The 23,158-nt window shown below is 51.7% G+C and overlaps 1 protein-coding gene across 3 annotated transcripts; it reads left to right on the plus strand.

Moving 5' to 3' along the window:
* Positions 1 to 7,867: 7,867 nt before the first annotated feature.
* ADAR (adenosine deaminase RNA specific) lies at positions 7,868 to 21,785 on the plus strand. Of its 3 annotated transcripts, XM_062598071.1 has the most exons (16): positions 7,868 to 8,153; positions 9,491 to 11,043; positions 12,870 to 13,053; positions 13,133 to 13,290; positions 13,708 to 13,849; positions 14,022 to 14,239; positions 14,486 to 14,642; positions 15,671 to 15,842; positions 16,389 to 16,482; positions 17,984 to 18,112; positions 18,505 to 18,638; positions 19,142 to 19,324; positions 19,810 to 19,922; positions 20,523 to 20,650; positions 20,951 to 21,212; positions 21,512 to 21,785. In XM_062598071.1, the coding sequence occupies exons 2-15, from the start codon at positions 9,590 to 9,592 to the stop codon at positions 21,189 to 21,191; spliced, it is 3,507 nt and encodes a 1,168-aa protein (XP_062454055.1). In that variant the 5' UTR covers positions 7,868 to 8,153; positions 9,491 to 9,589; the 3' UTR covers positions 21,192 to 21,212; positions 21,512 to 21,785. The 3 variants fall into 3 exon arrangements, with proteins under 3 accessions (XP_062454055.1, XP_062454053.1, XP_062454054.1); XM_062598069.1 differs by having other exon boundaries at positions 20,951 to 21,785; XM_062598070.1 differs by having other exon boundaries at positions 9,494 to 11,043; positions 20,951 to 21,785.
* The last annotated feature ends 1,373 nt before the right edge of the window (positions 21,786 to 23,158 follow it).

Consider the following 23,158-nt stretch of genomic DNA (forward strand, 5'->3'; position numbering starts at 1 on the left):
AATATTTACCTGCGCGGGTGTGTAAGTATGCAAATACCTATGTATAGTTACACACACAAATATATATCTACGTACCTATATAAAAGCTTCAGACCCTCTGTTGTGCTGGTCTCCGGAGCTCTGTTCTTCCGCCGGGGAAGGCGGTCGGTCCGTGGCGCGCGGGAGCCGTGCCCAAGGGGAGCGCCAGCTCGCGCTCTCCTGCGGGAGAGCTCTGTACACGAAGGAACGAGGTGTTTTGCCTTGCAGGCTGAGCAGGAAAGCAGCAGGCAGCCTGCCGGGTCCGGCTGGGCGAGGGCTGCCGCCTCCTCCGGCGCCGGCCCCAGGGTGCCTGCTGCGGGGGGTGTTTTCCCGTGTGATGCTCCCTGGAGCGGCTCCGGCAGCTCCGGCGGGCATCCCAGGGAGCCGCGTTGCGCCTGCCGGGTGCTCGGGGCCGTGCCCGGCCACCCCAGTCCATCTAGGTGCTTTGCAGCCTCCAGGGAGGTGCAGGGAGAGGGAAACCGTGGGTGCAGTCTGCCGAGGCGGAGACGGCTGGCGAGGCTCGGCAGGAGCCTCCGGTGGGACGCGGCTCTCCTCCAGCCACTAACCTCCGGCTACCGCCAGCACTCGGCTTCTTGGTGACTTCAGAAGTTGTCGCTTTCCCAGAAAAAACAAAACTTCCCGGCAGGTCGCCTCGACCTTGAGCAGTGGGAGCTGCTTCCTCGCGACACTGCCAGGCACCAGCTTCACTTGCATCTGCCAGATGCTTCCCGGCAGCTGAGGTTGCACTCGCCCGGCTGCCATCCGAGCCCGGCTCGCCTCTTCCGCGTGGGATCTAGGGGAGCAAGCAGGAGAGGGACGTGTCCAGGGACACACAGACCGCCTGCAGCGGCCACGCAGGAGCTCCTCAGCACACCGCAAAGCCCGTGTGCTCCCCGCTCCCTCGGGATCTCCAGCCCCAGCTCCCTCTTTTCTCTTGCGCCAGCCCTGAGGCATTTCCAAGCCACCAGCTCCCAGAAGAACAAGGATTTTCTTCTGCAGGTGCTTGGGGCTTTCCATGCTGCTCAGCGGGTCTGCGCCGGTGTTGGAAACGCTCTTTCCTCCGGCTCCACTGAGGCTCGCTGTGCTCTGGCGCTTCACGTGCAGCGAGAGCTCTGCCGCGCGAGGCGCTGAGCGAGCCAGGGACTCCGCAGGTGAAGCCAAACTGCTTTCCAGGTAATGAGGAAGGTGCAAGCGGGTCAGGGACAGTTGGGGAAGGTCCCACCTTCCCCTCCTACCTAAGTGCAATAGAGAAAGTGAGTGCATCAGACCTGGCCTGTTCCCTCCAGTTAAGCTAGTGGCTTGGTTCTTCCCTTACTTCTAAAGAAATGGGGATAAAAGCCCCTTCACAGAGGGAACCTGCTGGTGAAGACAAGGGGAGGTCGGAGCCTTTCCCACCCAGTGCAGGGTGCTAAATCCAGCTGATGGCTCAAGAGCCTTGTTTGCAGCCTGGGAGCAGCTGCACTGTCAGCTCCAGCTCAGCGCTTAAGCAAACAGGCACCAGAGCAGCAGTCCTAGAAATCGGGAGTAGCAGCCCCGTAACCAGGCGCTCGGTTGCAGCTGGGTCCCCGGCAGGCACGAACGAGCGGCCAAGTGGGAGCCTGCGGCCAGCCCCGGTGCGGGTGCCGTGGGGACGGCGGAGGAGGAACACAGGTGAAGTGACTGTTGACAAGGGCTGCATCAATGTTGGTTTGCTTTTGAGTTATTATCTGTAAATTCTAAAAATACCTCCAGCAGTCTGGGGGACTCTTCAGGAGGAGATTAAAGCTGTATAACTGTATTTCCAGTACTAGTGGCTTAGTAGAGCAGAGCCCTAATATATGAGCACAGCTGCATTTCTGACACTGCTAGAAATTGCACATTGAGATTAGGTAAAGTTTATTTAATCTTTTGCATGCGGTGTGAAAACTGTTTTTTATTAACAGCTTTGGACTGAGGATTCTCCAAGGAGAAAGACAATAACGTCCGTACTGGATCTCTGGCCTCCTGCAGCACTTTGCTTTTGCAGCTGGAGGAGGAGGCAGCGTGCCGGTGCGAGGGCCTGGGGCAGGGTTTCCATCCCCACGTGCCGCACACGTGGTGATCCCCGCGGGGGCAATGCCCTGTGCTTGGCGCTGGCGGAGCGGGAAGCTGCGTACTGGTTCACTCAGCAGTTTCTTAGAAGCAGAGGGATTGGGGAACTTCTGGCCTTCAACAGGGGGAGGAAAAAGCACAAGAAGGGAAGAGCTCTGCAGAGCGCTGGTTGCAGCAGCAGCAGCGCTCGGAGGGAGGCGAGCACGGGAGGCAGCTCGCAGGCCCCGCGGGCGAGGGGGCACCCGAGGACCCGGTCGGGCTTTGGCAGCGAGCAGGGAAAGGGCCCCAGTGCCGAGCCCCGGCTGCTGCGCGGCACGGCTTTCCGGACTCGCCAGCTGCAGCCTTCCTCCCTGCTGCAGGGCACCGAGCAGGCAGCCTTTGGGAAGCAGTTTTCCATTTTCCAGAGGGTTCAGCAGGAGGCGAGGGAAGTGGGCGACACAGCTGCTGGGCAGCACACGGGAAGCAGCTGGGCAGAGCCCGGCCGGGGCTCCTGAGCCGGGGCAGAAAAGTCTCCTGCAGCTAAGGCTGCACTCTGCTGCAGGAATAAAATGAGCCGAGGGCCTGTCTCCCTGCAGTTATTTCCATCACGGACATGCTCATTTTGCAGGTAAAATCATGGCTGTTTAGCTGCTAACTTCATCCCCTCGGTCTGGGGTTTCTGGGTGCTGGTGGGGTGGTTCGTTGCTGCAGGAGGGATCAGTGTAGCCCCAGCCAAGGGCTCAGCACTGCGAAAACTGCTCTGCTCCCTCGAGAGCCCTGCGGACAGCGAGGAACGAGCCCTTCCCTCCTGCTCCATCACTTCCAACATCTCTGCGCCGTTCAGATCTCCTGCTCAGGCCAGCATTGCCTGCGAGCTTCCTCTTCTCCTCCAAACTCGCCTGTAATTCCCAGGAGCTCTCGTGGGGGATGCATCTGCCTGCAAAGACGCCAGGCTTGTGTTAATGGCGTTTGTGTCCCGTTTTCGGTTGTCAGAATGAAAGAGCTATATCTTTTTTCCCGCAGTCTGTTGGCCTGGCGCTTGCACAATAAGAAGGGTTGCTCAGCAGGGGTAGGCTGTAAAATGCAATGGTAAATTACACTTTTCTACCTAAATGGGTATTTCTGAATTTCCTGCTGAGTAGCAAGCACCGTGCTGAAGTGACGGCAACCATTGCGAACCGGCCAGTGGTGGGGGCTTCACTGCAAAACCTTTGAGCAAACTGTTGCCTCTTCTGCAATAATATTTAGACAGAGCAGGAGGCCCAGGTCTAGGAGCTGAGTCTGCTTCCTGAGCTGCTGCGGAGAAGCCACTCAGTGACAATGCAGCACTCACGCCCACTCTGCACCGATGGCAGCGATTGCACGCATCAGAAAGACCAAAGAATCAAACCCCCTTTTTTTTTTTTTTAATTTTATTTTTAAGTGCTTCGTGGTCTGGCCAGGGGTTTGCAGGGGCTGAGTTTTAATGTGCTTTACTAAGTCACCGCCTATCCCTGGAGAGCGAAAGCGGCACAAGCCCTGTGCAGAGCAGCCTGTGCAGACTCATGGCCTGTTCTTAAAACCACGCGAGTGCTTGAACATCCTTCTGAGGGTCAAGAGGGAGAAAACACGGAAAATAACTTCACTGAAAATTAGACTTGAGATTTTAATGAGCCTGTGAGCATCACCCATTCCGGTAACGTGCAAAAAAGGAAGCTATTACCTTCAATGTTAAGTATCTTCTCAGCTCTTATATGTCAGTGTCTGTGCTTAAAGTGGTCCACAGGGGACAGTCAGGTCCCTTGTCCCCGCTGCTGACTGCACAGCACTCACATGCCTGAAAACTGTATTTACGGCAACCCTATATGTCTGACACACTGTTTAACAAAGTTAAGCGCTTTTCCATTAAAACCGCACTGTGGATGATAACTTGCGAGCGATTTCCAGACGAGGTCAGGCCTGGGCACAGAGACAGGAACCTCTGCAGCATCCTGTCGGTCTAGGTGGTTGCATCCAAGCCTTGCTCGTGGGGCTGAGCACGTGCAACGCGCACCTGGCACCGACGTGGCCGCCTCGCCTCACCGCCCGCGCTCGCTGCGTGGCAGATGGCTGCAGAAGCCAAGCGTAACCCCCGTTTGCAGGTACCGAAGAGGCACTGCCAGCCCTGCCCTGCTCCCTGCTGCTCCCCTCCCTCCTTGGACCGCACTGAGCGCAGCTGGCAGGGGGCCGGGGAGGATGCTGCCTGCTCCAAAGCTTGCACTGAATGTTTTGGAGAGCAACAGGTTTTGTACTAATTAAAGAGGAATCAATTAGGCTGCAAGATATTCAGCCACCTGGTGCCTCTGACTATTTTTTCCTCCTCCTTCTCTTTTTTCCTTAATGTGCTGCTGCTGCCTCCAGGGAAGTCATGAAAGAAACAAGACACGTTCCAGTTTCTTGCTTTCTTTTAGATTAAAAAATGCTGTTTATGAGGAAATCTGTGCAGACCAAGCAATTAAAGCACTGTACATGTCCCTGAGATTTGCAAAGAGCTATCTTCTGTGCCATCTACCATTCCCTGCAGCCACCCTCCTGCCCATCCATCTATGCACGCCACTGATCTACAGTGCTTGGCTCTGTCTGTTGGTTTGAGCTGTGTGAAAAAATAATCTACAGTGAATAAAGAATAAGCGGCGAAGAAGGTGTAATGGGATCCCGTGGGAGGCACAAAGCAGTCCTCCTTGCGAGGAAGCCCTTCGGAGCCCCGGCTGTGCCAGTCTTCCCCTCGCTAGACGATCCATCATGCAGTCACTCTGTGCTCAGTAGCTGCAAAAATGAAACAGAGCTGGGAGCAGCGGGTCGTCGGTCCCACCGCCTCTCCAGGCGGCTCCCAAAGCTTGCGCCATGCCGACCTTGGGGACGAGGGGCAGCGGGGAGGCCACTCGGCTGGGCTCCGGGGCAAGCGATGCGGGTGCGGATCAGGTGCCGGCTTCGTGCCCTCCAGGCAGGGACCAACGCCGGCGGCACGTAGGGCAGCGCCGTCTGCAGCCCCCGCCTCCCGCTGCGGGAGCTGCCGCATTCGGGCACTAATCCGGAGCGGGCTGATGCTGACCCACTGCTGACCCCCTCCAAGAACCCGCTCAGCCGGAGCGGCCGGGCGGCTCCTGCAGCGAGAGACCAGCCCAGGAGCCCCGTGCGGCCCGGCGGGCGCGTTTCGCCCTGCCGCTGCCCGGGAGGAGCCCGGGCTCTGCCGCGGCGGCGCTGTCCCCGCGGCAGTCGCAGCGCCAGGCCCGGGAGCGGAGAGCTGCAGGGGAGCGCCGGGATGGCTTGCAAACCTGACGGACGGCACCGTTAGCGGGCAAGAGCTCGTGGCGAGGGCGGCCGCGCGCTGCACTCGCGTGGCATCCCCTGCCCAGCGCTCACTCCTCGGCCACCTCTTTCCAAAGCTCTGCGCTGCCTTTGGTAGCAGCGAGAAGAACTGGCGCTTCCCACCGCTGCAGCTGCTGCGGGAGTCAGATCTGGCTCCTTCTCCCGGCGCAGCTGTGCCGTCCGCACCTGCCTGTCCGCGCCGCGCTGCAAAGCGACGCCGCACGGAGGACGTTTCCTCGTGCGTGGGAATGTCACGGGGTGCTGGAGCAGGAGCCCGCCAACGCGCCGGGGGCTGAGCAGCATGTGGACGGCAGCGCTGTGGGGAGAGGCATGGAGTTTCCCGATTCCCCTCCTCTGCACACCTTGAGCTCCTGGGATGAGTAATTGCTGCTGAGAACAGACGTGGCAGCTGCCTTGGCATTATGAGAGCTCAGGTTCAGGCCGTTGCTGAGCAGCGAGGCGCCTCCAAAGGAAAAGCTTATGCAATGCCCTGGCTAGTGCTGCTGCTTTCCCAGCCTGGGAACCAGCCCTTGGAGGCAGGAGCAGGCTTGGAGGGGGCACAGCTCACTTTGCAGGAACCAGCACCTTCCCCCAGTGCCTGGACTCGAGCCCTGGTGAGGATGTGCCAGGAGCAGTGCCCTAGATGCAGGATGGGGCCGTGTTTTCCCTATTTGAGGAAACCAGGCCAGCCGGGGCTGTTCCAGGCACAACCTACCCCGAACGCAGCTGCACAGGCTTGCGCCCGCGCGGTCCGGCCAATAGTGTGTACCAGCTCGTCCGCGCCGAGTTCAGCGTGTGCCCCGTGATGCTAGAACAAGCATGTACTAATAATAGTTCTTCTTCGGGCTGATTAATTGCCCCAAGCTCATGTTTAAAAATGTGGCACCATAAACACGCTCCTGGGTGGACCTATCGAGTTACCTTCACAGTGTTTATAGCTATAATAAAAATACTTGGGGAAAAAAATTTAAAGGTGAACTGAAGGCGCAAGATTTTTGGAGATTTTCCACGCTGGTTCACGGCTTTGCACCTGCACCCAGACAGACCCAATAAAGAGGCAATGTTTGGAGCACGCGGGAACTGAATCGGTGACTTCGGCCCAGTTCCTTGCTCTACATAAAAGAGGCCTTGAGGGCTTTACGAGCACATCTGCAAAAAGGTCCCAAACTAGTTGTACCTCTTGTCTCAGCAGTGTGAAAGCAGAGCTCACCTCTGGGGCGGAGGGAGCGGGCACTAGCGAGGCTGATAACACACCCCACTCCCAGGCTACATTCAATTAAAAAATGCAGTCGGCTGATTTAGGAGAGTAACAAAACGTCCCCTTCGCAACCGAGCCACCAGCTTTTATCCGCCTCGTAAGAACAGTCTGGCTCCAGGAGCAAGGAAGCGATATTTTAGTGTCTAATACAACGTCGCGCGAAATGAGGCTCGGTGGCACAAGAGGCTGATGCAAGGGCTGGCGCGGAGCAGGGAGTCGGGCGGGGGAGCCGCGCTGCGACTCGTCTCATCCCGGCTCATTCCAGAAGGGAAGAAAGGAAAACAGAGCAGGCGCCGGCGGCGCCGGGGCTGGAGCCTGAGCCGATGCCGCCACCGCGCGGGGAGCGGGCGGCTCCGACGGGCGATGGGGCCGGCGGGGCGGAGGGGGGGGAGAGCCGGGATGGGGGCGCCGAGCACGGGGGGCGCCGCGATGGGGGCAGGAGCAGGGCCCCCCGACGGGGCTCCCGCTCCGCGGCGGCGCTGAACGCGACAGCGCTGCTCTATCGCGACTCGGCGGCCGCCAGTCTGCGGCGTCCCGAGTCGCGTTGCCGTGGAAACGGGCTGGGCTGTCGCAGCGGGCCCCGCGGGCGGGCGGCGGCGGCAGCTCTGCCGCCGGCGGTTCTGCTTTGAGGACGGCAAGCGCGAATGAAAGGCGGCGAGACGCGGTGACGGCTTCAGAGCCACCGGGAGCGACGCCGAGGAGCGGGCTGAGGCCGGCGGAGCCGCGGCAGAGAGCGGAGCCGCCCGCGCTGCCACGGAGCGGGCGTGAAACGCCGCTGACCGGCGCCGGGGAGGCCGGCCTCGGCTTTTGCAGCCCTGCCAGCGGCCTTCCCGCCCGCGGCGGGTGTTTGCTGCGCTCCCAGGCCCCCCAGGAAAGAACACGCGGAAACCGCGGCGCGGGGGGCGCTTCTGGCGCCCCAAACCGCCCGCCCCGGTGGGGCCGTCGGGGCCCGGCGCCGCGTGGGACGGGGCCGCGCAGGGCGCATGCGCGGGCGCAGGGCGGACACGGCCCGCGCTGCCCTTCTCAAAGATGGTTGCCGCGCACTGCCGGAGCGCGGTGCGCAGGCGCACACGTCATCAGTCTGCGCCGGGCGCGACGCAATTAGCGGCAGCGGCCGAGGGGGTAAGGAGCAGCCTCGGGGCGGGGGGGGAGGGGGTCCCGGGCCGGGCCGGGCCGGGCCGGGCCGGGGGTTGGGGGGGACCGGCGCGGGCTCCGGTGCGGGGCGCCGGGCCGGTACCGGAGCTGGCGGCCCGGGCGCCTCCCTCCCTCCTTCCCCTTCGCCGCCGGCGGCGGGGACGCGCTCCCCGGGGCTGCCCGCCTCCAGGCGGGGCCTCTGCTGCCGGCCCCGGGCGGCCGCGGCCCTGCGGAAAGCGAAACCGAAACCGCGCTCGAAGCCATCTGCCCGCAGCCCCCGGTGCCGCCTGCCCCCGGTGCCGCCCAGGCTCTGCGCCGGTTCCGGTAAAATAAACGGGTTGCGCGTAACCCCACGGACAAAACCGAGGTGAGCGCCGCCCTGCAGAATCCCTCTCCCTGCCTCCGAGGGCCTTTGCCCTCCGCCTGGCTCGGGGTTGGCTTTGGAGCCCCTTGGGAGGGGCCTGGGGGCGGCTTCCCCCCTCCCTGCGCTGGGCGTCTCGGCCGCAGCATCGCTGCTGTTCGGACTGGTAAAACCCATCGCGGGGGTGGGAGCTGCGCGACTGGAGACCGTAGACCGCTTTATTGAAAGTGAAATTAAAGCTGGCCTTGAGCTTTGTTTGATTCTGCATACGGAGTGGAATTTGCAGACATTTGGGATGCTCCAGTGCTTAGCTGTTCCCTTAGAGCCTGCCTTATTTCTCTCCTTGTTTTCAGTGTTTAACTGTTGGTTCTCTTACCTTTCACCCATTGATCACACTTAGCATCTGGCTGCAAAGCTCCTTTTACATTCTCCAGTAATCTCTTTATGAAGATAGGTGGCTTAAACAGGTCACCTGGAAAAAAGTAGGATAGGATGCCTAGAAGAAGGTATCAGATGCATGTTTGTATCCACTCAGTTTCATATTCAGTTGTTGCTGAAAGGCTAGCATATATCCTATACGTTGCTATTTTTTAAAAAAGAAAATTAACTTTGAAAACTCATACATTAACCCCTGTAGTTCTGGAGGTGGCACACCTGTCCGTTATGTGAGAGAAATTGGGTTTCTGGTCCTGAAAGACTTTTCATGCCATTACCGATTGGAAACCTATCCAGTTTCTCTGTATGTTATCACTTTACTTCTCTCACTCAGAAGGCTTTATAGGTTACGTGCTGTCCATGAAGGAAAGGACATTTGGGGTTTCAGACTTTGGGTCGTGAGTCTAAAATCATTTCTGAACCTGTTGCAGCTCTGTTCAGTTCTGTCTGACTGCAAGCTGCTCCATCTCCTTGTGTCTCTGTTTCTCTGTCTGCAAAATGGAGCCGTGATTTTTGCCTCTCTGAGGGCTAAGATGTAAAGCTCCTTTACATTTTCGAAGCACATTGTGACCCTTAGAGAGAAGGCATTGTGAAAAGACAAATAAAATCAGCTCTGTGCAGTTAGCTTGAAATTCACTCCAATAGGAACGGGAGGTCAGTCTCTCTTATTAAAGCTATTTCTTATAGTTAAGTTCATCTGTGATTCCTGACAGTTTGTTTTATGCAGGGCAGACACATAATTTGCCATTTATGTTTATATGAATAATTTAGACTTGGTTGAAGAATGGAAAGTACTGAAGAGGCAGAGATGGTTGAAATGTCTTGGTAGCAAGGAGGCTGGTTAAATTGCTTTTCTGAACTCCTGTAATCGTGTGGTTAGGTTCTGAATTCCTGCTTTTCCTTTCTAGCAGGCCTGTCCTCAGGAGCTGCGAGTGAAGAGTGAACGTAGCTGCCCTTCTTCTGGTGTGCAAGTAGCCCAATTCATCCTTGCATTCCAGCAGTGCGCTATGAACAGAGGCATTGGTCGAGGCAAAGGCTCATATTCTACCCATTCAAGACGTAACTGCCCCAACATCAATCAAGGTTTTTTTAACCGTCCTCTTGCCCCACAAGGAAACAATCGGGAAACTTTTCTAAATCAGCAGAGGCAATTCCTTACAGGCCAGGTCAGTGAAGCTCCTGTCTATTTACTTCAGGGGCAGAGGCTTCCCTACGAACCACACACCAGAGGCTTTCAAACTGTGACAAGAGTTTCTACAGAGAGATGGCAAGTCAGCTGCAACCAAGCAGGATGGCCTAGATCCTCCGACAAGAGCCAGTGTGTAGAAACTTTACCACGTTATTGCCATCCTCAGTACAACTGTCAGAAGTCAGAAAGTCACTCTGACATCATCAGGCTGAATTTCCAGAGATTGTCTCTTGCTGGACAAAGCCATGAACAAGAAATTCTGACTATTTTCAGACAGCTTGGACAGGGGAAGACTTGTACAGTTTATGATCTTGCACGTAAACTTAAAACTAAAAAGAAAGAAGTCAATCGTGTTTTGTATAAACTGCTCAGAGAAGGCAAGCTGCACAAAGGCGAAGAGACACCGCCACTGTGGAGGATTGCCTGTCCAATTGCAGAGAGAGAAAGAAGCCCTGCTAACCACAGGGTTTGTTACACACATCCAACTTTTGAGATCAAAGAAGAAAGCAGAGCAAGTGGCTCAGGAGACATTGATCCCATAATGGCTGAGACTAAGGATAAAATCTGCAACTATTTGTTCAGCGTGGCAGACACAACAGCACTCAACCTTGCCAAAAACATTGGGTTTTCAAGGGCCAAAGATGTTAATGCCTTTCTTGGTGCTTTGGAAAAGCTGGGAGATGTCCGCAAACAGAACACAAGTCCCCCACGATGGTCTCTTACAGACAGGAAGCGCGAGCGGATGCAGATGAGGTTGAAGGCCAGTGCAGCAACAAAAACAGCAGATCGCACACCAGAGTCAGATTTTCCACGTTCCTCTCTTCCTCCAGAACCACGGGAGATGACAGTAGCTTCACCAGCAGTAACAACATCAGAGGAAGAAAGTACAGAAAATGGGCAGCAGTCATTGGGGCAAACTGATCAGAGTGATGCCAGTGACACAGAAGCAGCCTTGCCCGACACTAAGTCCGAATTCTTCAATTTCATTAACTATGATAACTCTGAAAATGGCAAGTGGGCCACAGATGATATCCCAGATAACTTGAACACTATCAACAAGCAGCCTGATGAATCAAGATGTATCATGAATTCGCCCTCATCCCCCAGTTACACTGCTCAGTTTGAAACTGCTTTCCCATGTACACCCAAAGAGAAACTGATTGCTTGTCAGGAGAAGAACCCAGTGAGCGGCCTTACTGAATATTCCCAGTACACTTACCAGCACTGTGAGTTTGCCATGCTGGAGCAGAGTGGACCCTCTCATGAACCACGGTAAGAAAAATTTAGAAGTTTTCCGAGCTGTCTTTTTGTTCAAACTGATCTGACTTCCATTAGCTTCATTCACTCAGCCTTGTCTTGAAGGGCCTACTCATTAATATTTCCTTTGTTTTGGAATGATTAGCCTAGGTTTCACTAAAAAAACAGTTTCCATTCCCAAAGGTTTGTACATGCCTTAACTAAAACAGGAAAGTGCAGATTACAAAAAGAAGACATTGCAGCCCTGGAGAGCAGAGCAGAAAGGGAATGCACTGTTCTGTTCTTCCTACCACTTCCCATTGCTGGACATACTTTGGGCCAGAGTCAAGGAAAAGGGTACAGCTGTAGGGCTGGAGGAGTGGGAGTTAGCATTTGCGGACAGACATTGCTCTGGCCAGCAATGTAAGGAATTGGCAAACTGGAAGGAAGCAGATAGGCTTTGGCCTGTTTATTTGCAACTCGTTTTGACTCCAGGAATTGCTGCTATGAGGAATGGGATAAAAATAAAATGCCAGGTCAGCTGCTGAAGAATGCATTCCCTTTGAGAGAGGTGTACAGATGCTGATGTGTCTGCCCAGAAATGGTTGATTCCTTGCAACAACTTTTTTTTGTACTGTCAAGTCTCTCCATTTGCACAGCTAAAATTTAACCCCGTGAAGCCTGGATTGGGCAACCCCACACTTCATTCTGGGCAGTGGCAGGATTCATCTATTTGAGTAGCTCTCTTGTCTGATTTAATCACTTGACTTTCATGTATATCATGTGGGGTGAGACTAGTATTTCTAGGGCACTTCTGACCTTATTTAAATGCAGTCAAGATGTTCTCGCCCTGGAAGTGTTAAAGTAGCCCAGAACAAAACTATTCAGGTGTAGATATGTCAATTGTAACGTCTCAGATTAGATGAGGTGAACACTGAACATCTGTGTGGTTTGGCAGGTCAGAGCAGCCTCTGTGTGAGCATGACACCTGTGGGTGAACATGGGCATCCTGCCTCCCCTTGCCAAATTGTGGCTATTCCTGAGCACCAGTGAGACGGTGAAAAGCACCATGTGTGCCATGCTGGAATATGTCAATAGACCCGCTAGACAGGAAAATTGGCCTAATTTCTAAAGACAGAGTCTCAGGCTTTTCTCATAAGGGGAGATCTGAATGGATTTAGCCCCAGCAATCCATCTCCAGATCCAGTTTGATTCATTTTCTTTGGAAGCAGGTTTTCTCTATGTAGGGCTATGGGGGCTGGAAGAGAAGCCATCTTTTTTTTTTTTTTTTTTTTTTTTTTTTAAGAGTTCACTGGGAGCTCAGGAGGGACAAAGGCATTAAAGGCAAAAGAGCTTTAAGTGAGGCAGCATCTCTGAGATGGTGAGAATACGCTGGAAAGCTCACAAGCACTTCCAGATGGTTGGAGAAAACACTGCCAGAGGGACAAATGACCCTGAATGACCAGGTGCAGATGGAACAGCACAGAGTGCAGTAATGCAAGCTTTTAAGCTTTCTTCATCTATGTGCAGGAGACACAACTGAACGGGTCTTTGCAAACAGCCGTTACATGTTCCAGGCAACTGTGGAGCAAGACATCATGTTATTTAGGACCTAAATCTGTAGTTGCTGTATCTGTCATGGACATCTGTGAAACACTAAAATGAGGTCCAGATGCAGAGTTTTCAGGGCTACTTTGATATTTTTGGCTTTTCTGCACAATGTGATCAAGGTTTGCTTTCATACTTAGGAGCTAGCTGTTCCTTCTCACTTGAACTCCAAGAACAGCATTAGTTGCTTGCTATGAGCAGATCATGCTTTTACCTCTTGATTAACCTTTTTTGGTTTCTCTTTTCTTTCAAAGATTTAAGTTCCAGGCAGTGATTAATGGACGCCGATTCCCACCAGCAGAAGCAGGTAGTAAAAAACTGGCGAAGCAGGAGGCAGCAGCTAATGCTATGAAGATTCTGATGAATGAAGCAGAGGATGGAAGACACCAAATTAAATGTGAAGAGCTGTTTCCCTCGGACAATTCTGAATCAGAACTGGTAAGTCTTGTATTCTTCATTTCTACAGTTGGTCAACCAGAGTTAGGCTAAAATTAATTTCTCTGTTTTCTTGCCATAGCGTTTGCACCCAGAACCAGAGTTGCCATCTGTGCCAGCTCACCTGCACCTACTTCCTGGGAAGAACCCTGTCAGTATATTAATGGAATATGGACAAAAATCGGGGAACACAATTGAATTCCAGCTACTCTCTCAGGAAGGCCCACCTCATGATCCTAAGTATGGCAAATTATTGTAAACTTCAGGAAGAATAGAGACTCTTTCTTTATTATCCTATCTTTAGCATGCTACCTACATTCATATACTGTCGCTGACCTAGCTGAGTGTTTCTCTTATCCAGAAAATCTGGGCATGGCTCCTCCAGCATGTTGGTCTCCAGAGAGGGATCAAAAATAGTGCCCTTTCTTAGAGAGGCAGGATGCTGTTTCTTCTGTGAAGCCAGGAACAGGTTCTAGTCCTGTACCCAACCTGATAGTATTGACTGAAATTTTGGAGTGTTCAGGGCCATCCTGATAGATTTAAACTGGATAATTTAAAGTTCCCCAGAAGGGTCCAACTTGAACTGAGGGAAGGGGATAATAAACAGACTGAAGCATCTATGCTTAACATTCTTCATATGCTGTAATGTCCTGTCAGGTTCAGCTTCTGTGTGAAAATGGGTGACCAAATTTTCCCTGCTGTGGTAGGCAACAGCAAGAAGGGAGCAAAGCAAATGGCAGCAGAAGTTGCTGTGAAGATTCTTTCTGGAGAATCTGGACCACATGTCCTGCATGAACAGGTACAGTGAGCTTCTTTATAAGATCCATGTGTATTGTTCTTTTTATTTTGCATTCCATTGAATAGGACCCCACAACATCATGTGCTGGCTCTGTCAGGTTTCCTACCTGCTTACCAACTGTTTACCAGCTGCTCAGTATTTAACAGCCTTCTCCTGTCTAACTCTGCTCTAGCCTATCAAGGAGTCCCAGGATGACCAGCCTGTGGAAAACTATGGAGCACAGATCACCACTCCAGATGAATCCAAGGCAGCAAAAGCAAAAGGTGTTGGGGAGCTCATCAAATATCTTAATGTCAATCCTGTCAGTGGCCTGCTGGAATACGCCCGCACCAATGGGTTTGCTGCAGAGTTCAAACTTATTGATCAGTCAGGACCTCCCCATGACCCAAAGTAAGTAGCTTTCCTTATCTGTCCATGAGGAAATTCACATTGTTGTTATTGTCCAGGAGAAAGGGCAGGTTCATGAAGAAAACACAGAACTCTTGATGCAGTTAGAGGTGGCAACAGACCAAGCTGCTGCTTCTGCCAAACCTTATGTCCAGATGACAGTGAGCTACCTTCACTGAGAGAATTTAAAAAACGGAGTAAAATCCATTAGTTTCTAAATTTCTCAGTGGTACAATGCTATTTTTGTAGGTTCGTCTATCAGGCGAAGGTTGGAGGCCGTTGGTTCCCAGCTGTAACTGCACACAGCAAAAAGCAGGGCAAGCAGGAGGCAGCTGATGCAGCACTCAGAGTCCTTATTGGGGAAATGGAGAAGGCTGAGCGCATGGAAGGGACGAATATCGCAGAGGTAAATCCTCCTCCCCAAAAGCTGGGACTGCTTTTGTAGCCTTTTCTGTTCTGTGCCCTTCAGCCCAGCAGAAACATACTTCCAAGATTAAACTGAGATCATTGTTCTTTAAAGGTGTAGCTACGTTTATGCTTTCCTGAAATGGGTTAGATATTTCCTCAGGGTACACATGTACTCTTCTCTCCTACTGGTGTCTGCTTTAGGGCTAAATTATCTTCAGATTCGTCCACGAGCTACTGAAATATGCTCCTGTGGTGGAGCAGGAACACACTCATTTTTCTTTTGTGACTTCCCCTTCCAGATTCCTTGGTACAGCTTTAAAATTACATGTCAACTCAAGAAACAGTACATCAAATAAGAACAAAGTGCTGGTGCTGGCAGAATGGCAGTCCCAAATCTATACTACTTTAAATCACACTGAGTTCTGTGATCCCTTAAAAGCTGTGTTCCAGGCTGCACAGCTGAGCACAGCAGCTGTGGCTCTAAATAGAAAAGCCGTCAGGGAGGATGTGTCAGTCAGAGCTGTGCTAGAAGAGGCAAGTGCCCATTTGAGATGGGAGCAACTGTGCAGCCTCCTCACAGCCAGCCAGAGAAGGAATTCCTCCAAAACCAGTAACAGATTTCTTTGGCTGAATCTTTGAGCGAAATGGGCAGGATTGTTTTTGGTTTTCTGCAATGGGGGTTTCCCCTGGCAATCACAGGAGGCCATTCCTCAGCCCATTTAGCTTGCTGCCAGAAAGACAGCTTGCTGCTGTCTGTTAACGATGTCCTTAAAGCAGAACTCAAAACACTGAACAGGATTTTTCCCAGAAATATATGAAAGACACTTTACCCACTCTTTGACAGGATAGTGTCCACGCATTCAATTCAAAACTGCACTGGTCTCTTCTAGTGCATGTAGTTCACGTTTGCTGCATTCCTGCTTCTGCTTGGATGGCTGTGCTTCAGGTTAGCTACTTCTTGAATAGTTTTGTTCACTGACCTGCTCAGGATCTCTTAGCTGTACTGGTTTTGTGTCCCTCTTTCAGCTCCCTGTAAGTGGCAGTACCCTACATGATCAGATGGCTATGCTGAGTCACCAGCGCTTCAACGCCCTCACTGCTCGCATCCAACACAGTCTGCTTGGACGGAAGATCCTGGCTGCCATCATCATGCGACGAGGAAGCAAAGGCCTGGGAGCTGTGGTTAGCATTGGAACAGGTATGAACAACTTCCCCACTGGATTCCCAGTCAGTTAGGAATAGGAAATGGCTGTTGTGAGGGCTTCTTCAGGGAGGGCAAGAAACATTCCCAGGGCTCACATGGTGTCACAAGTGATCTAGTTACAGAGAGAGAACAAAGTGAAAATGCCTTCAGCTATATTGCTCCTAATCTTTGCTTGCATTGCAACATATTAGTCTGTGCATCAGAGCATGGATTCTTCCTTACATCATGTAGCACAGGATCCTCCAATTTCTCTCAGCTTTATATACCTTAGCCCTCTTCCTAAATAGCTGCTAATGCTTCCCCTCAGAGTAGTGGGGAGGCACTTGCCCTAAGCCTGTGGCAATTTAGATCTCTGGTGACCCTAGAGTAGTGTGTGCTCTTTGTCCCTTTAGTTTCCTAACTGCTTGGATCATGATGATAACCTTCTAATAGTCAGGGTGCTGCTCAGAAACTCGGAGTAAAACTGGAGATAAGCTGAAACCCTCCCTCTTTCAGTGGAGCTGTGTGTTGGCATTATATGATGCTTTCCTTGTTTACCAGGTAACCGTTGTGTGAAAGGAGAAGAGCTGAGCTTGAAAGGGGAAACAGTTAATGACTGTCATGCAGAAATCATTTCTCGAAGAGGCTTTGTGAGGTAAGATGAGAACAAATCCCAAGGAGAGGGAGAGTTGGCTGCCAGGAGGTGCTGCTGCCCTATGTTGACCCATTCTAAGGGAAAGTAGTTTTGACCGTTTCTTTGGAGGCTGCTGTGCTGAGAGATCCTCTAACACTACAGTTTATCCATATTTTGTTGAATAGAGGGATGATTCTGGTAAGAAAGGGCCATGCCTGAGTGATGCCTGAATTAGTACTGAATTGGAGACTTGCCAAGAGCCCAAGGGCCACATCTGATGTTCTTAAAATAAAGCATCCTGCAGAAGCTGCTTGGCCAGCATGCAGAGGACTGTTTCAGTCTAAGCACAGCCCTGTCTGAGCCAAGGTAGAGTGCTGCCTGATAGTCTGGGGAATCTGCAGGCCAAATCCCACCATTTTAGCCTTTTTGGATCTAGGTGTAGAAGACATCATTCAGGAAAACTTATTGCAGATGTGCTTATGTTAAGTGAGAAATCCTTTTTCATCAGCTGGGAAGGGCTTTCTCAAACTAGACCACATAAATGTTGTTTCTGTTCTCTTTTTACACATTTAGCATGGCACTTTTTTTTTTTTTTTTTAGCTGAAGTGAAATAATCAGCTGAAATCAGACTAGCTGTAGTATTGTGCCTACCCTTCCAGTTACGAACAGCAAAGCCAGGTGCTTTTTTAAAGCCTTTGTGTGCTACCACTATACTTCATATATTCCCAAGCACTAGGAGGTTGAGGGCAGGCCCCTCAAATTGCCCCCTCCCCCCCCCGTAAAATTGGAGAATTGTGTCTATGCTTACTGGTTGCCTTGACTGTTAATCCTAACAATCACGGCTGCTGAGCCACTCTGTCACTCTGACAAAGCAGAGTCTGTTGGGAATGAGGGTGGTGAGCTTTGCCTTCTCTCATAAAGTAAGTCCTTGTACAGGCTCTGCTTGAGTCTCTGTGAAGCAGAAGTTTTCCTTTAGTCCTTGACAGTATTTTGAAAAGCTCAAGTTTTTTTTTCCTGCATCTGAACAAAAACCTAGTCATCGTAAACAGATCGTGTGTTTGTGCTAATAATACCGTCTGCATTCAGCTGCCTGTGGGACTGTTTACTCTTAATGCAAACTTGGTGCTGACTAGAGGTGCTAGGCTAGCAACCTTGGTCTTCTTCACTCGGATCAGATATGCACGAACAGCAACCAGACAGGCTTCTTGCTTTCTCCTACAAGTGCTTCCCTCTGCTCACCAGATAGAATACTTAATTTCTCTTGCCCTTCCTTTGAACAGCAGGAAACTTGCTTTGTTACATTACTCTTTCAGTAGTGTCAGATGCTATTTATTGGGTTCCAGGTTGTCTCAGCTGTGACTCTTGGCCTTCACTCTCCCATGTCAGGACCAGGAGCTCCTGACTCTGTGCGACAGAGGCAGCACTTGGGGCACTGCCTGTCATGGTCACAGGCCATGGTTGGATTGAGGCAGTGTTGTCTGAGGAACAGAACAGCCTTTTGACATTACGTTGTCATTTTCAGGTTTCTATATAGCGAGCTGTTGAAGTATGACCCATCAAATCCTTCCTCTGTGGAAGAGAGCATTTTTGAGCCAGCAGGAGGGAAGAGACTCAGAATAAAGAGCAATATCACCTTTCATCTATATGTCAGGTTTGTATGGGCTTATGGCTCCATCCACAAGGAGTGGCCAGTATCAGCAGCACCCCTGTCTTTTTGGAGGTGATGACAGAGCCAGAAGTCAGATCACAGCCTCCTTTCTCAACTGTGTATGGCCTGATCTTCCCAATGTGCATGTTATGACAAGCAGACTGCCTTGTAATTCTGACAGCTGTATACAAAGTCCTGCTGGAGAACAGTGGTTCGGCCTGAAAGAGCCCAGACAAGGGCTGACTTTAATACTAAATCTACTTTGCATGAGGGTCAGTGCTGCAGATGTAAGTGGGCTAATGCACTGTTGCACTGGTCTTGGGTGCTGTCTGTGATTTTGTTTGTTTTAGTTTAGTTTGGGGATTTTTGCTAATGTGGGGACTTCTGTTTTCTAGCACGGCACCATGTGGAGATGGGGCACTTTTTGACAAATCCTGCAGCGATCAGGCAAGCATGATAGCGGAAGCCCGGCATCAGCCTCTCTTTGAGAACCCCAAACAAGGCAAGCTGCGCACGAAGGTGGAGAATGGTTAGTGCATTCACTCCTTATATGATGAGGTGACTCTAATCCTCTGATCTGAACCTTTCCCAGCACCAGAGCTCTACAGTTTCCTTTCCTAGCCCTCTGTGGTGCTGTCATGGGATTTGAAACCAAGAGGAGTGAAAGGGATGGGGGGCATTAGAGGGAATCTTTTTACTTCCCCATTCTTTCTGTCTGACTGCCGCATTGGCAAAAGTACAGTGCAGGTTTGTTACAAAGCTTATTTTGCTCTGACCTCCCTTTCAAGCACCATTTAATTTTGTTACAGTCATGTGAAAAATGACCTGTCTCTAATCAGTATAGAGTTCCCATTTTTTTATTTGGTACTAAAATGATCCCAGAACCTGGTGACTGGACTGCCTCCAGAGGCCATTCTGTACCTGTTCTGTCTTGAAGGCGTGCAAGTTAATTTCGTGTGCCCTGGGTAGGTGATGGCATTTTGAGATTTATTTTGTATCTGACTTCACAGAAAACCTTTTTCTCTCATGCAGGGGAAGGTACCATTCCTGTGGAATCAAGTGATATTGTGCCAACGTGGGATGGTATCCAGCATGGGGAGAGGTTGCGCACCATGTCTTGCAGTGACAAAATCTTACGCTGGAACATACTCGGCTTGCAAGGAGCACTGCTGACACATTTCATAGAGCCAGTTTATCTCAGCTCTGTTACACTTGGTATGAGAGCCATGGTCTTTCCTGGACTGCGGTAGAGGTGCTGCACTGTTCCTTAGAACTGGGCTGTAGTAACAAATAACCTCCCTCCTGCAAGAATAGAAAAGCTTATTTGTGGATGACATAGGAGTAACAGACTGAAATGTTGCTCTTGGTAGAGTTGTGCTGTTTTGAAGTGAAATGGGAATCTGGATTTCATGCAATAGGTGGAGTGGGTGTTTTCTGCAGGGTTCTTGATTTTTTTAGGAGGCACATCTGATCTAGAGGGTGGAACAAAAATTGTGTACGTCTTTGGTAATAAATGTTGCCATCTGTAAAACTTCATCTTTCACATCTAGGTGACATCTAACAATGAGAAAGTTGCTGTTTGTGTTCTACATGGCTACTGGGTTTCTAGAGCTTGTGAAAAGTGCTGCAATTCTCAGGTGTTGTCCTGTCCATTAGCAGTGTAGTTTTGTTTCCTAATGCCTTCATGTGTGTCTTCACAGGTTACTTGTACAGTCAGGGTCATTTGACACGTGCAATCTGCTGTCGCATGGCAAGAGACAGGAACACGCTGGAGGCAAAGCTCCAGGCTCCATATCGCATTAACCATCCTGAGGTACTGTGGCCTTGGCACCTCTTCATGTTTCCATCCCCTCTTCCATCTCTGCGATGGGTTCAGGCTCCACTAAGGTGTTCTGTAGGAGTGTCACCTTGCAGACAGCTATCCCTCAGGGTCAGAAGGTTAATGGCCAGTAATCCTGCCTTCTTTTATCATCCCACAATATGTTTGGGTTACTGATAATGGCTAGGTATGGGAACAAAGAGACCAAGCCTGTTCTGTGCCCACTTAGCCTTCGGTTTAGTACTTTATTTTAGAAAGAAAGAATCTAATGCTTGCTGCTCTCAGGAGTTTGGGATGAGCTCGACCATTGTCTGCAGGGGATGGAAACTCCTCAGATTTCACACCTTCCAGATAAGGTCAGACATGGAGTGACCAGCTCTCTAAAGGAGCAGCAGCAGGGGACCTTAAGCATGGTGAAGGCATTTTAATGTGTGCGAAGCCTGAGTATCTGGTAAAACAAATGCTAGGCTTTGACGTAGGCAAGCACGTAGTAGCTGATACAGTATGCCCAGTCCCCTGGCAGGAGGATCCGCTTAGCAGTGTGAGCTTACGCAGCAAGACTCATGTTAAGAAACCCTCTTATCTCTGGTGCAGGTTGGAAGAGTCAGTGTATACGACTCTGCCAGGCAGACAGGCAAGACCAAGGAGTCTTCAGTGAATTGGTGTCTTGCTGATGAAAGCGAAGTTGAAGTCTTAGATGGCACAAAAGGAAAAATAGATGGGTAAGAAGAGCCTTTCATGACACTGCTTTTTCCATTTGGGGAAGGCGGGGATCAGTTCTGAAGTTACTAATACACTGTGACAGCACCTTATATGTGGGGAGTTTTGGAGAGAGCAGTTAGCGAAAGTGGCACTCTTCAAGCGGAACAAAATACTTCACAACCCTGACCTGACAGCAGAGCCCCACAAGAGATCTCACAGGCATCTGATTGCATGATTTTCCCTGTGTCCCCTGTTCCTATTTGCTTCTTTTTATGTCCTGTCTTCAGGGCTTTCCTTACTGCCTTTATCTTGCTTTTCAGACCAAAGCTGGAGGTGTCTCGTCTGTCCAAGAGGAAAACGTTTGCCCTTTTCCAGCAGTTATGTGCCAAGAACAACTGCAAAGACTTACAGAACCTCTCTACATATGCAGATGCTAAGGAGACCGCCACTGCATACCAAGAAGCCAAGCAGTACTTCTTCAAAGCACTAGAAGAGATGGGCTATGGCAGCTGGATCCGCAAACCCCAAGAGGAAGATAATTTCTCTTTCTCAAATGCATAGTGTGCTGCCCTGTGTGTGTGGGTGAGTGTGCAGAGGCGTGTGGGTGGGTGAGTGTGTGCATCCATCTTTCACTACCACCTTTTTCAGATGGAGTCAGGACTATGCAGCAGTTTCTGCTTTAGTCCTTTGGAGTGTCTTCTGAAGAACCCATGTCTGGTGATGCTGGAGCAGCTCTTGTTACTTTGAGACCCTGGCCTTTCCCTTTTTAAAATGTGCATGAAAATCATTGTGTCTTTTTTTATCTAGAACAGACTCAGTCGCCTTTTGCTTTTACGTTCTATCTTCCTCGTGTGTTTTTTTTTTTTCTTTTTCTTTTAAAGAAGGCACAAGAAACCAGAGAGGTTCCGGGATTGCAAGCTCAAAATGTTTGGACCATGCACTGCAGATCCCTCTGGCAGGTTTTGAGGCAAATTCTCTCTTTTGAGAAAGCTTATGGGCTGGCTGTACGTCTTTCACCCCCTCCCGGATGATGGCTGGCAGCCCATCTAGTCTGGGACACAGGACTGCACATTCTTGATGTGATCTCTACTAGACAGCCAGCAGGACAGCCAGCATTACATTCCACTTTAATAAAACTTTTTCTGTATTGTTAAATGGTCTGTTCAGTGGAGTGTTTTAATTCCTGCAGACTGACAGGAGTATTCCCTGGCTAGAGATGGTGAATTTTCAGAGAGGAGTGGAGACGAGTTATTTGCTAAATGAAGCCCTGACGAATGATCTACTTTACTACACAGTTGGGCTGTGGTGTCATTTGCTGACACTGGGACAGTTGTAAATTCTGCTTTCTGCCTTAAGCAGAGGGTTACTGGTTGCAAAAATCAGGCCCTCAGGAAGCCTGACTGTTCTGAAATGAGAAGTCCAGGGTTCTCCCTGGCACTGGAGCGAGCTACTTAGTGGAGGCCCTGGCCGCAGTGGAGGTTGCTGAGGTGCTTATTGTACACGGCGCTAGAAGCGACTGGGGCTGCTGTGGGCATGCGCTCCGTCATACCCGAGTTTGGCAGTACATCAGACTCCTAGGTGAGAAATGAAGACAGCAGCCCCATCTCACAGCAGTTTTATTATACTTTCCAGAGTAGCTACAGCCTGCCTTTGGAGCAGAGCACGGCTTGTTCCGCCTGTACTGGGGTGATACAGTTTGACACTAGTGACACTGAAGCGCAGGTAGTGTGGAAGCATACCCCAGACTGAAGAGGAAGACGGGCCTGAGCCTGGGGGAGCCCAGCGTGGGGAGCTGAAGCAGGAGCGAGCCCCTCGCTCCTGCTGCGCCTCAGGCTCGCGCTTCTCCCTGCACGTGCGGTGCCGAGAGGCTGAGCACCTGCCCCGCCACGAGGCAGGGGAGGGACTGGCAGAGTCTGGGGTGCCCCGGGCTATCCTGCGCCCCAGCCCCATGCCTGCCGTGCGCAGTGTGGAGCCAAAAGGGAGAGCACGTGCCCAGCGCCGTGCCGCGGCCGTGCGTGAGCGGAGCAGAGGCTGTGCAACGCTGGCAGCGCAAGGATGGAGGCAGGAGCCGTCCTTGCGCGATGGGAACCCGGCCGCCGCAGGTGCTGTGTCGGAGGGGGATCAGGGCTGTCAGTAATTAAGGAGCAGCTCGTGCTCCTAAGGCAGGGGAGGTGGTGGGGCCGCAGCCTGCAAGGGGGCAGGCAGCTGGGAGCCCTGGGGACTTCTCTGACCTGCTGAAGTGCCCGAGTTTAATTTGTGAGCGGCTGAATTGGTTTCTGGAGCACGACCTCCTGCCGCACTGCATGCTGGCGGCCGCCCTCTGCTCCTTGCTCCCTTCAGCGCGGAGGGTTGGTGGTATTTATAGAAAACATTTGCTTTAAAATTTTCCCTGACAAAGCCCACTGCTGCCTGGTGGCAGCACGGGAAGCGCCGCTGCTGCTGAGCAATCAGCTGGGGCGTCCGCCCCAGCGCCCCGGCTCCCGCTCGCCTGCACCAAGTGCTGCTCAGCACAGCAGGCTGCGTTTCCC

Source organism: Rhea pennata, chromosome 31 (assembly GCF_028389875.1).
Source record: "Rhea pennata isolate bPtePen1 chromosome 31, bPtePen1.pri, whole genome shotgun sequence".
NCBI lineage: Eukaryota > Metazoa > Chordata > Aves > Rheiformes > Rheidae > Rhea > Rhea pennata.

What these genes read in the sequence shown, in the direction of transcription:
- ADAR (XM_062598069.1), top strand. Translation starts at nt 9,590, where the DNA reads ATGAACAGAGGCATTGGTCGAGGCAAAGGCTCATATTCTACCCATTCA. An exon ending in ACAATTCTGAATCAGAACTG is followed by an intron (nt 13,054 to 13,132) that starts GTAAGTCTTGTA and finishes TTCTTGCCATAG; the next exon opens with CGTTTGCACCCAGAACCAGA. An exon ending in ATCGCATTAACCATCCTGAG is followed by an intron (nt 19,923 to 20,522) that starts GTACTGTGGCCT and finishes TCTCTGGTGCAG; the next exon opens with GTTGGAAGAGTCAGTGTATA.